This window comes from Eleutherodactylus coqui, chromosome 4 (genome assembly GCF_035609145.1).
Source record: "Eleutherodactylus coqui strain aEleCoq1 chromosome 4, aEleCoq1.hap1, whole genome shotgun sequence".
Lineage (NCBI taxonomy): Eukaryota > Metazoa > Chordata > Amphibia > Anura > Eleutherodactylidae > Eleutherodactylus > Eleutherodactylus coqui.
The window spans coordinates 35,568,770-35,581,660 of NC_089840.1; the positions used below are offsets into that span (position 1 = coordinate 35,568,770).

Genomic DNA, 12,891 nt, shown 5'->3' on the forward strand with positions numbered 1-12,891 from the left:
GTGTCTATAATGCAGCAAGGTGAATGGGGGATGGGTAGCGCCAGGATCTGCATGATGCGGTCCCTAAAGGTGAGACGACTTTTATAATAAGAGAGAACAGAGTCATAAGAATATACAAGTAGTAACCAATCAGAGATGGATCCAGGCGGATTTAACCCTTCACTGCTCTTCTCCCCCATGAGACGACATTGAGCGGACACGTATTAAGAACTTACAAACTTTTATTTAGATTCATTATATTAAAATAAGAAACTTTCTAGACTGGAGATAAGAATCAGACCGCGATCCTGAGGGCTGGGGGCATAAAGACAGAGGTTAGTGTAACGAATCTGTGCACTGCAAGTTGCACCCCCATATGCCCCAGTCCCCCGTGTATCTCACCTATGTCATTGGCTCTTGGAGGTCGCAGTAGTTCTATTCTTGCTTGGGAGGTTGTGCTGATCAGCTTGACCCTGGGAGCCAGTCCATTAGATCCACTATCGTAAACTCCCCCTGTTAGGACTGGTGGGCAGAGTTAAGGATTAATCCCAGCGGTCGTGACCTGCTGTAAAGGGAGGCGGCACCGGAAAAGCCCTAAACCTATGCAGCGCATCGTACAGTTCCATAAGCATCAATCTACATAGACAAGCGCGGGGCTCAGGAGGCCATTAGTGAAGGATATTTGCAGTCACAGGGAGGTACAGCGTCTCCTCCTCGCTCTGGATCTCGATGCAATGAGCGCAGTCGGTGGCTCCCTCAGGCCCCTCTAGGCCAACAGCCATGGCAAAGAACTCCAGGTCCATCCGGGTGTGCATCCCTGCCGCCACCTGATCATACGAGATAGATCATGAAAGGACGCCTCCTGATTTTACGCACAATCGGTCATTTACTAATAATGGGAGACCACTCACCGGGCCCGGCCTGTACGAGACCCTCAAACCAGTGCTGAGCGGCGGCTGCTTCACACGGAACCTGACAAAGATACTTCTGCATGTGAGGATGTTGCTGCACCCAGTTTTCGGCAGTCTTGCAAGAAAAATTGCTGCTCTGATAGGACTACCTAATCTGCCAGTCTGGGGTGTAGGAAAGCTGAGAGCGATGTATGCTGATCTACCATCACCCATCTTTCCCAGGAGTAGCAGAGCACTGATGGAAAAATCTGCAGTGTTCTGTCCTCCTCTCATGGACGCATTCACATGCGCATCACATCTAAATGAGCGCAATGCAATTTTTAAAACTAAATTGTATTTTTTGCTGCCATTAGGAAATAATAGGCGATTCTGAACCTGAATTGTGCAAAAACAGACAGCAATCTTTAAATCTGACCATCGGTCCGAGAGAAATATCGCTTGTGAATCAATACATCGAAGGTAATGTGTGATATCTGACCATATTGCGCGTGAGGATCGCCCATGTGAATGCACCCTAAACTTGCAAATCTCTAACTCCTGGTGCATTTCAGTTTTTCACCATTTTCAATAGCTCTGCTTGCTGTCACAAACTGGAACACCATGGCTTACATTCAGGGTCTGAAAACCCCTCCAGATCTACCGTAATACTTCTCACAGCTGAGGGTTGGTTACAGTTGTATTCAATCTGCTGTAGACTCCAGACAGCTTGTTACATTGTAGCAGTGCAGATAAACTATCAATCGGGACAGAAGGGAGGTTTGTGCTGCTGCAGCGTTCACCTCAGTTCACCTCACAGAGCATTATCTACACCAGGGTTTACCAAACTGTCCTCCGCTAGGCATTGTCAGGATCTCTGACCGAGGGTCTAGGTCCCTGCTATACTCACCGCTGTAGTCATGTGATCCTCGATGCTATGCAGACCGCAGGTCCTGGACGTTCATTTGCTGTGTGGACAGCACTCATATCTGTGCGTCTTGCAATGCACAAATCTCGCATGATTTTCTCGCCAGTGTGAAGGCCCCCTAAGACCGGTTTCATGTGGCCGAGAAAATCGAGCAACATTTGTGTGTTGCGAGACATAAAAATATGAACCCCATTCATATGAATGGTGTCATACACATTAGCAATGCTTTCCTGCAGGGCACTGTGATGCTATGCGGGAAACACAACGCAGCATGTCCTATCGCCCATTGTTTTCAATGTGGCTGGTGGCAGCAGTGCCGGCTCCATTGAAAGCAATGAGAGTACTCTGCAATCTTGAGCCGCGGCTGGGATTTCCTTCAACAGGCCACCAATAGAGGGGGTCACTATTACTACTGGGGCCACGATTACTACTGGGGCCACCAATATAAGGAACACTAATACTACTGGGGCCACCCATATAAGGAACACTAATACTACCGGGGCCACCCATAGAAGGGGTCACTATTACTACTGGGGCCACCCATAGAAGGGGTCACTATTACTACTGGGGCAACCCATAGAAGGGGTCACTATTACTACTGGGGCCACCCATAGAAGGGGTCACTATTACTACTGGGGCCACCCATAGAAGGGGTCACTATTACTACTAGGGCCACCCATATAAGGAACACTAATACTGCTGGGGCCACCAATATAGGGGGTCACATTTGCTGCAGAAGTCACAGCAGCTGTAGCAGCAAAGTGGATGACATCTTGAAAATCTCATCCACACGCTGTGGAAAAAAAAAATAGACAAAACCCATGTGGTGCAGGGATTTCATTTAGCAGCATGTTAATTTTAAATATAATGCATATCAATAAATTCATCCAGTGTTTTTTTTTTTTTTTTTAATGACCCTGTCCTTTACGCCCCTAACCCCCCTCCCCTGACCGCACCCTCTGTCCCACTTTGGGCTCCACTAGAAACATTTGCTTCGAAAAGGGCTCCATTGGCTGAAAAAGTTTTAGAACTACTGATCTACACTGATACAGTATAACAAACCCTCAGTAGTATTTTGGGACAGATTTTCAGCCCCGGGCTGTAAAGAAGAATGTTCCAGTTACTGACAGCAAACAGTGATCTTTAAAAATTATGACGTTTTAATTACATACATGGAGAGTTTATCAAGATACTTGTACCTGTTGTCTGGCCTAAAGAAGTCAGATTTTTGGGCAATTATTTTTTTTTTTTTTTTTTACAAAAACTTGACTTTTTTTTGTAGTTTTCATGCGATACTGTGCACTTTTCCAAAAATTGGGCAGGGCTTGTTGGGGGTGTGGCTTCTTGCAGGCAGACAGGTTTGCTATCATTTTTGCTACCACTTGGCATAACTTATGTTGCAACTCTAAGAGGGGGTGCATCCTTAAATATTATAAACACTTTTAAATTGGAATTTTTTTTCAATAAATCTGTGTATTTTGGTTTATAAAACATTTCTCTCATTGGCTGCCATTTAAACATTTTCTGTTTCCTTATTGCGCTTGCAGTATGTTCTAATATTCTGCAAACTAGTGGGCTAAGATTCTTCTAAGATCCATCAAGACTGTTCTGCAGCACTGAATGTAATGACAGGAGAGTGGCTAGAAGATGTGAAACTAGTAGCAGTTTATTGCCAGGGGTAGGAGATGATGACAAGGTCATGTTACAGTAGGGGGCAGGAGATGAATGTTCACTTTATTGCCAGTAGTAGTTGAGCTTGTAGTGTACACACTGTCAGGTGTCTCTGGCTGGGAGGGAAGGTTGACAGTGCCATGTCTTAATCATATCGTAGTTCACAACGAGGCAGATTGACGATGGAAGCTGTGACTCTGCTCTGAACTACCATATGATCAGGACATTCCCCCTCCCCTACCTTGTAATGTTGTACACATTACAGGCTTAACTACTTCTCCCTGGGCAATAAAGTGAACATTCATCACCTCCTCCCCTGACAATAAATTGCTAGATTCGCATCTCCTCCAATCCCTCTCCTGTCGTTACGTTTAAGGCTGAAGAACAATCCATCAGTCAACTTGACTTACAGATTTTACTAGACTCTTAGCCCCTCAGCTTACAGTATATTGGAACATACTACAAGCACAGTAAGAAACTACGGAATATTTTTGATAACGAATTGTTTTATATCCAAAAATACATAGTTATTTAAAAAGATCCAAACAAAGTTGTCCATTGCCTTTAATAATTTTGGACCATCTTACTGCGACTCCTTTTTATTATAAGACAGGTGCAGGGGACGCCTACAAACACTCCGGGCCACGGTCATTGGAGAATTTCTGAAACTTTCCACTGACTGTATCGGCTCATGACTGAGGCCTTTCATTCTGTAGTATGACCAGCAGAGGGAGTCTGTAGCTCTCTGCACCGTAATGAATCCCAGACAGGTCGGTCGAGGGAACGGCGCAGGATGATGGACGGTAGACAGAGGGGAACATGAATATGGAAGAGTGGATAGGACTGTGGAGCATTCCCACTTCTTTCAGAGCTGTCGGCATTCCCATCTGGAAGAAATACAAATGGCTCCCAGGACGGAGAGTATGATTTCACAATAAGGTGAGCGGAGGACGCCGAACCTGTTAGAATGCAAAACACTGCATGCCCAAAAGTATGTTACCCCCTTTAAAGTTGCAAGATACAATATGGTCAGTTCCCTGAGGCCGTGCTGGAGTTAAGTTACCTGCAGAAGTCCACCCCGATGTTCTTGATGGTGACGCTAGTGGAGTATGTGTAGCCTTCTCGGAGGACCCCAAACTGCACCACGGGGGGAGTGAGGTGAAACCCGCGGGGAACGTGTTTCTCTCCACCATGAGATGGAGTGGAGGTGGACGCTGTCCTGACGCTGCGCCTCACAGGATCTACAACTGCTGCAAGCTGAAAACATGAAGGGAAAAAAAGCTAGAGGGCAGGAGGCCCAGGGTATAGGTACAGGTCTGTGCCATGCTGGCCAGGTACCTTGGTGTGGGGCACAGATGCCGGCTTTCCGCTGAGGATGGATGTGGGCAGCTTCACCCTCTCTCTCCGAAGTTGTCCAGTGACATCAACGTTCAGGCTGTGACTGAGCGACTGACACCTCTGAGACGGGATCATTTCTGGCCACGGGAAGTCCTCGCTCACTGCAGATGTTCAGATTATAAATACTACTGTGAGCACAGGACCCATATTAACCCTATATTATAACACTAGTTACACTGGCGTACTGAAGATACAACTTAAAGGGGTTGTCCAGCTGTAAACGACTGATGTCCTATCATTAGAAGAGACTATTAATAGTGGATTGCCAGTGGTTCCCTGTTGATTAGCTATTCTCTCGGCCAGTGTGCTCGTGCACTGAGTTGCTTTCTGCAGGAAGCAGATAGCTCCGTTCCCATTGCAGTGGTCAGACCTGGTATTGCAGGCATTAAATTGAATAGGAACTTTGCCTGTAATACGAAGCCTGGCCACTGCAGGGGGAACAGAGCTGTGTGCTTCCTGCAGAAATCATCTCAATGCGCAAGTGCATTGACTTGGCAAACAGCCAACGGGCAGGTGGTCTACTTCCCAGGAGCATTGCCAATCTTCTATTGGTTGCCTATCCCAAGGATAGGCCATTAATACTTTACCAGTGGACAAGCCCTTTAACTTTAGAAGCTTGGCAGACCTGGGACTCCTGTTATTAAACGCAAAATTCCTTTATTCCGGCACCTGATAAATTCTAATAATCTGGCATTTCTGTCACTGCACTTCTTTACCTGAGCGTTGTGGTGACCCGCCAGAGACCTCAGAGTGAGCTGGAGTCGTGTCGCTATCCATTTTGCAGCCTGCAGAACAGAAGGAGTAGATTATAATCTTATTTGGGCCTATTTATTATGGTCTGGACACCAGAAGTCAGGTGTCCAAAAGTCACAATTTTGACGCACATGCCAAAGCTATGACTTTTCCAGCATTTACACCGCCCCCCCCTCCCCCCGCCACTTTTTTAACTTTTTAAATTAAAAGTATGTGGGGCCCGGCTTTAGGGGGCATCGCTGCGTGCGACCCACTACAGTTACTATAATCAGCAAAAAGAACTGCCCTGGCTCAGGTTTTCATCTGTCACATCTTAATACATTTGTCGCTCATAGCCAGGCGGAGTGTTTACTTAGACTGACATGTGAAATGTCAGTCTAAAACAAAAATGATGCCCCATTATACAATCCGTATTATCCACAGGATTACAAAGTGAACTGCCCCATCGATCCAGGTCTTATCGGTACTGATCCGAAGTTACATCACATCTTATGCTTCAATTCCAAAAAATTGTTATAAGGCTTGTATAACGAGTCTAACATTGACTTGCAGGAAGGCTGCCTTCCAATAGGTGGTGCTGCAGAGATATTGTTCCATCCTCCTTATTTGCATATTTCCCAGAGGAGCGTGAATGGCCTTATAAGCCTCCTCACACCTTCTAGGTGCTCTCCTAGGGAAAACGATACCCTTCCCGATCCTATACTCCAGTCCCATATAAAGCTGCATTTACAATACCCCACTTTCTGTATTTTCTGCTGTGTTGTATTCCAAGAGATGTAGTGTTCCCTCACTTTACATTATTCTCATGTTACCTACATTTCTCACAATGCAACACGGCAACGTATTTGCATCATGTTTTACTGCTAGGATGTATTCTTGCAGCTCATCTACTGTATGCTCTAGTCTATGTAGCATACTGGGCTGCAGCTTGCTGATGACATCACATAATCCTTCTGACATCATGGATCCGCTTTGGGTATAAGTTAAGAATTGCTATTCTAGATATAAGAATGTTTCCAGGCACCTGATTCCTGATCCTCAATGCTGAAGGTTAACTCATCTTCGGTCTCCTCCTCTTCTTCTTGCCGGGGTCGGGCGAGGGGAGGCAACTGCTGAGAAAGACGCTCCAAATCTGGAACCTGGGGAGAAAGATGGAAGCAGAAGATTGTGTACCTCAGATAGAGGTTACAGACATAAGTGGCATCAACAAGGTAGATGTCACAGCCGAGGATAGGTGAAGTCAGCATCTACCTGTTTCTGGAGGAACTCTAAGCCGAGCTCAGACTGGAAATATGGGGGGATACTGCGGCTCCTCATCGCTGCCATTTGTTCTTTCTGCTCTTGAATCTCCAGCCTGTGGGTAGAAGCATCATCACTGGTCACGGATTTTCTCACTGAAAAACTCCATATCTAATAATGGTGTTTACGCCTTCATGCAACTTTAACAAATTGTTCTGGGGTTTATGTTTAAAGTTGCCCAAGGGCGTAGAATCCAGAATAGCAAGAAATGTAGTTCATTCTCTTTTACCTGAGCTTGTTCCAGTCTTCGAGACTTCGCTGTGGTTTGGCTATGGGTGGAGGAGGTGGAGATGGTGGGGAGATGGCGTTCTCGTACAGACTGGCGATGTCAGCTGCTGGGAATCGGACGCAGAAATTAGACAAATGTAAATGTATTATATACAAGGAGGACCTGCGTCTCTCTCCCTCCAGCTCTTCAGTTTTCTTTGTGTACAGAATGTAGACAAAAAGACGTGTTGCTTTTAAGTTGTACCGTATCTATTGTATGGAATTGTAGTGAAAATTGTATAAAAGATGGAAATAAAAAAATACGGATCAGCGCCGGATCTCCGTACTGGTGTCCTATATTGAAATAACAAGAGCCTAGGAAAGATATAGTGGTAGAAAAAGAAAGGTGGTGGAGCTACTCTGCTGAGGGTCCGGGGTGGACAAGAGCACCGTGTGGATCCCAGTAGGTAATTTCTTTAGTGTACAGTGAGGAAAGCTGCGTACATATATAATGCTGGTGCTGCCAGATCAGTGACTGTGCAACCTGTTGAGGTTGGCCAGTGTCACAGTGGAGTGGCGCAACCTTTAGGATAGATGTACATGAGCTTAGAGCTTTTTTGAAGGAAATTTTATTTATTTTTTGATAATCGCCAGCAGAAAACATAAAGTGTTTCAAGGCAAAACACGGCTATTCTTTATGTGCAAAACGTTTCGAGGCAAAACCGCCTCTTCTTCGGTACTGCTGACGGCACACAGCCGGGAATCAAGGAAGAGAGTTGGATTGTGTGTAGGAGAAGGTTTTGGAGTCCAACTCTCTTCCTTGATTCCCGGCTGTGTGCCGTCAGCGGTACTGAAGAAGAGGCGGTTTTGCCTTGAAACGCTTTATGTTTTCTGCTGGCGATTATCAAAAAATAAATAAAATTTCTTTCAAAAAAGCTCCAAGCTCATGTACATTTATCCTAAAGGTCGCGCCAACGCATCAGTGTTTTTCTATACTTGAATAGGAAGGCATAGATGCCCTCTATTATATGATATGATGCACGGCCCCTGGGGGCTCCGGAACATGGATTTCAATTTTGTGTTGTGGCCCCTGTAAGAGATAGAGAGTAAAAGCCAACTGCAAAGTTGAAGAGTAGCATGTGAGAAGCAGAAATCCAGCCTCCACATCTCGCTAAGGCCTCGTTCCCATGGGCAACAAAGTCGCACAATTTTGTAGAGTTACTACAATGCTTCAAATCACATGTATGAGAAGCCCATGCTTTCCTATGGGTTCGTTCACACATGAGATGTTTTGTAGCATGCTACAAAACGACACAAAAACCTTGTAGCTCCGGCGATATGCCCGCGACACGCGAGGTTTTGTAGTCCATGTTTCCCTATGGAGCCTTCCTCTCTGTTGCATCGCATCGCACGAAAACACGATTTTCATGCGGTGCAATGCAACTTTGACAGTAGGAAATCCTACTGTCAAAGCTATAATTTAAGCCATGGCTGCAGAAAAAAAAACAAAAAAACACACATACATCACCTGTCCCGCGCTGTCAGCCCGGCCGCATCTTCTCCCCGGGTCCCCGGCACTGATCTTCTCCTCTTCTAGCTGGGGATTCAAAAATCCCTGCCTTCTGGAAGCGCTAGCTGTGACTGGCTAAGCATCAAACAATCACAGCCAGCTCTTCCAGGAGGCCAGAGATTTTCGAATCCCCGGCCAGAAGAGAAGAAGATGATCAGTGCCGGGGACCCGGGGAAAAGATGCGGCCGGGCTGACAGCGCGGGACAGGTGATGTATGTGTGTGTTTTTTTTCTTCTTCAGCTACGGCATATTTTCGGGGAAGGGCTTATATTTCAAGCCTCCCCCGAAAATCCTCGCATGTGGTGCTACAAAGTCGCAGTATCACGGCGAGAAATAGCAGCGATATCGCACAGACCAGCGATGCAATATCAATGAGATCCGTGTCGCCAGTGTGAGCGGGGCCTAAGTCGCATGGGACCGCTGCTATGACTGAAGTAACGAAAGCATACTGGAAGTGGTCTCCTGCTGCAATAGGGGCCAATCCAGGTAGTCATCCACCATCGTCTGCAGGAGATTCAGGTACTGATCTGCGTTGAGAGTCCCTGGAATGAACACCAGTCCAAGATGGCTCAATGCATGTCTTATCGCAGAAGGAAGTTACTTCCAGTACGCTTTCCTTACTTCAGTCATAGCAGTGGTCCAGCGGGACTTAGCAAGATGCGGAAAGTGGGTTTCTGCTTCTCACAGGCTACTCTTAAACTTTGCACTTGGGGTTTACTCTCTATCTCTTACAGGGGCCACAATCCACGTTCCGGGGCCCCCAGCGGCCATGCGTCATACCATCATGTAGCATATCCATGCCTTCCATTATTTCAATATAGGATACCAGTATTGAGATATAGTGCTGGATCCGTCTTTTTAAGTATACCCTGTATATGGATGTAATGGGGGAAGAGGATCCATGTGTGAGCCCCCCATTAACCTCAGTGACTGGGGGGATTATTGGAGTTTGTATCACTGGGATCTGTGGTATCTTCTGAATACACCAGATGATTCTCTGCACTACGTAAGACAGAAGTTGAGGTTAAAGCTGTGCTATCGTTTCTGTTACCTTGTATCCGGTCCAGAGTGGCCATCTTGGGAGGTTCCTGGGTGTCCGTCAGGGACTGCGGGGGAAGCACATCACCATCATGGCTCATAATCTGCAACATCCTAAAGAGATAGCTGCACATGCTCTTATGTGGATGATCTGTGTGCTTTAAGGGCTCGTCTGCTCTTACGTAAATAAAGTTTTATTATTGTACTGCGAAAAGTTTTGCAACTTTTTAATTCTTTACAGATTTCAAGATCTCTGTTTGCCATCAGTGAATGGGGAAATCCATTTAATACAACCTAAAAGGAACACTCTGAACAAAACTGATATTACGCCTAGTGTCTGATGGGCAGAGTCTGTCATGCTCCAACCTCTCAGCTCTAGATTAGGCTCATGAATTTTGCCAGGAGTGTTCCTTTAAGGGAAGTCTACAACAAAATCGGGAACCATATGATATCCAATGTACCTGGGTCTATTCTTCAGTATCCCATGACATCCCTACAGCTAGATGTACTAGATACTAATAGTTGGCATCAATTACTCCATTCTCTTAACAGTTGGCTCTATAGTAGCTCCTCACCAGCACCAGCTGGAGCAGGTCGGCAGCGTCTTCTCTCTCCTTTGCTGTTCTGGGGTCTTTGATATTTAGTTCTCGCATCTCTTCCTCCTTCTTCATAACTTTCTCGATGTACTCCTGTCATCAGATGGCGATAATATAAGGCTATGGGGGGGGGGGGATATTTGGCAACTAGATAGGCTCGTACTAATTTCTCCCATTCTTTAACCTACCTTAAGAGACGACTCCAGCTTTTCCCGCCTCTCCTGACCAATGGGTTCATAGAGATGGAGCTGGCGAATCCTCAAAACATTGGGACATTTCAAGACAGGGGTCCGAGGTGTTATAGGTCTGTCTGTACCGATACATAGACCTTTCCAGATACCAATGCCCAGTGGTGGCCCTGGGACTTTCCTCTATGAATAATGAGGGGGTTTTGTGGTTAACCTTTCACACTCTGGATCATATCACTTATAAAACTACACACACCTCAGTGGATGGGAAGGTAGACCAGTTTCTGGATAGAAGATTGGGGGGTACAATGTTGCTTAGATGTTTCTTCATGGTCCATAGGGAGGTGTCAGGGAAAGGCTGCAGGACGGTGATGCTCTGAACACCTAGAAAGAGTGAAGATAATGAGCTTGTGACACCTTCTTACCACTTCTATGAGATATTCTGCTATTAAACATCCCCTGGAGTGACGGTCATATTTGTAAGCAAGGTCTCATCCTCCTTTAAATTCCATGATTACACTTAATATTTACATACAAGCTGCAAAACTCCATGCCCAGCACAGATTTCTTGCAGAACATCTTTCTTCTTGGACTAAGATGTCTTGGATACCACTCAAGCTATAAGCCCAATGCAATATCGTGGATATGTCCGTAATAATCATCTCCAACCTCTCACCTGGGGCTTCCTGGGTCGGCTCTCGTATAACTGCTATAGTCGGATCACAGTAGCAGGCAGCAAGGAAATCCTCCGCTTCTCGATTACGCAGAAGTTCGCTGCCAGAGCCATCAGCGTTGACCATGAAAAACCTGTCCACAGATCACCAGATGTTATATAAGAGACGAATGGTCATGAGGACAATAGTAACCAAAGAGGGCGGGAGTATGAACAAATCCTAATATACCGGGGGGAATGTAAATCGTAGACCTCTGGAGGCTGCTGTACCCTGGAATCAGGGACTTTATCCTTCTCCTCTGACTCTTCTTCACAAGTATCTCCACCAGCAATGACCACGGACGTGCTCCCATCCAACATCACCTAGAAGACCCATATTAAACAGTATACCCCTGGTCTGGAGCTATGGGTCCCCTAAGAGACAGGTATAAGTGGCTGCAGAGATGGTATTACCTGGAAGAGATTGCCCTCAGGATCTAGCACCTCGGAGATGACATCTTGGGTGTGGGACATGATGTAACTTGCTGGAGGCAGGAACTCTTGCCTGGTGAGCACCTTTGCTATAGAACTTGGTGAATAGACAGCTCTTCCTTCATTGTTTATGGATAGACAGCCGGAGTTTGGTAGGAAAACCTCAACATATTCAAAAACATTAACAAGGAATTACTGTGGTGATCTAAAGATGATCTCAGCCTAAACATATCACCCTGCTTCAAGGAGTTCTCAGCAATTCGCAAAACACTCTTAGAAGTGCATCTCCATCATGAGTCTAAGATTGATGAAAACTGCAGAGTAGTCCTTGGAGGTGGTGGTGGGGTTTAAGGAGCATCGGTCATCATTCAGCTCTCAATGACATCATTTATTGTTCAGCTGGTAGCACCATGATCGGGGTTCACCTGATATGACCCTTGTGGTCTGGCCAGGATCTCAGTGCCGTCACCAGACACAGCAAAATACGAGTTCTCTTCACAGTTCAGAATGACGGTGACAAAGTCTGTCTTCTCCACCCGGATAAACTTTACTTTTTTTGTGACTCTTTGAGGAATTTCTCCTGGGCAAAATAAAATCAGAGTGTCTCAGAGCATCTCTGCTTTATACAATATGCATTAAAGGGCTTGTCCGGTTATTGAACAACCGCTTTTCAATAGAACACCCTGTGTGAAAATAATAAACAAAGAAATACCCCTCCACAGCCGCCAGGATCCAGCACTATCGCCTGCTGTAGTCCCGGGATTTGTTATGACAGATGATATCCCAGGAAATCACGTGACCACTGCAGCCAATGAGAAGCTGCATCATGACATTCTGCAAGCTCCTGGCATCATGGCGCTCAGCCTTTCATTGGCTGCAATGGTCACCTGATTTCCTGGGACATAAGCAGTCCGGACTAATGATAGTGATACGGTGTAATATCCTGATATAACGGTAACAGTCCGGACTAATGATAGTGATACGGTGTAATATCCCGATATAACAGTAACAGTCCGGACTAATGATAGTGATACGGTGTAACATCCTGATATAACGGTAACAGTCCGGACTAATGATAGTGATACGGTGTAATATCCCGATATAACAGTAACAGTCCGGACAAATGATAGTGATATGGTGTAACATCCGGAAATAACGGTAACAGTCCGCACTAATGATAGTGATACAGTGTAACATCCGGATATAACGGTAACAGTCCGGACTAATGATAGT

At 45.8% G+C, this 12,891-nt stretch overlaps 1 protein-coding gene across 4 annotated transcripts in view; it reads right to left on the reverse strand.

Moving 5' to 3' along the window:
- Positions 1-203: 203 nt before the first annotated feature.
- SPAG17 (sperm associated antigen 17) overlaps positions 204-12,891 on the reverse strand; it is a 146,669-nt gene continuing 133,981 nt past the window's right edge. For 3 of the 4 annotated variants that reach the window (XM_066599230.1, XM_066599229.1, XM_066599227.1), the window contains 18 exons: positions 12,084-12,238; positions 11,641-11,820; positions 11,417-11,550; positions 11,191-11,321; positions 10,771-10,898; positions 10,515-10,697; positions 10,306-10,419; positions 9,744-9,798; positions 7,145-7,250; positions 6,868-6,970; positions 6,641-6,755; positions 5,580-5,648; positions 4,804-4,964; positions 4,529-4,722; positions 891-951; positions 662-806; positions 382-504; positions 204-294 (listed from right to left, as the gene is read on the reverse strand). In XM_066599230.1, the coding sequence (XP_066455327.1) occupies positions 275-294; positions 382-504; positions 662-806; positions 891-951; positions 4,529-4,722; positions 4,804-4,964; positions 5,580-5,648; positions 6,641-6,755; positions 6,868-6,970; positions 7,145-7,250; positions 9,744-9,798; positions 10,306-10,419; positions 10,515-10,697; positions 10,771-10,898; positions 11,191-11,321; positions 11,417-11,550; positions 11,641-11,820; positions 12,084-12,238 (2,177 nt within the window). In that variant the 3' untranslated portion in view covers positions 204-274. The remainder of the gene's footprint in view (positions 295-381; positions 505-661; positions 807-890; positions 952-4,528; positions 4,723-4,803; positions 4,965-5,579; positions 5,649-6,640; positions 6,756-6,867; positions 6,971-7,144; positions 7,251-9,743; positions 9,799-10,305; positions 10,420-10,514; positions 10,698-10,770; positions 10,899-11,190; positions 11,322-11,416; positions 11,551-11,640; positions 11,821-12,083; positions 12,239-12,891) is intronic. The other variant, XM_066599228.1, reaches the window with a different exon arrangement.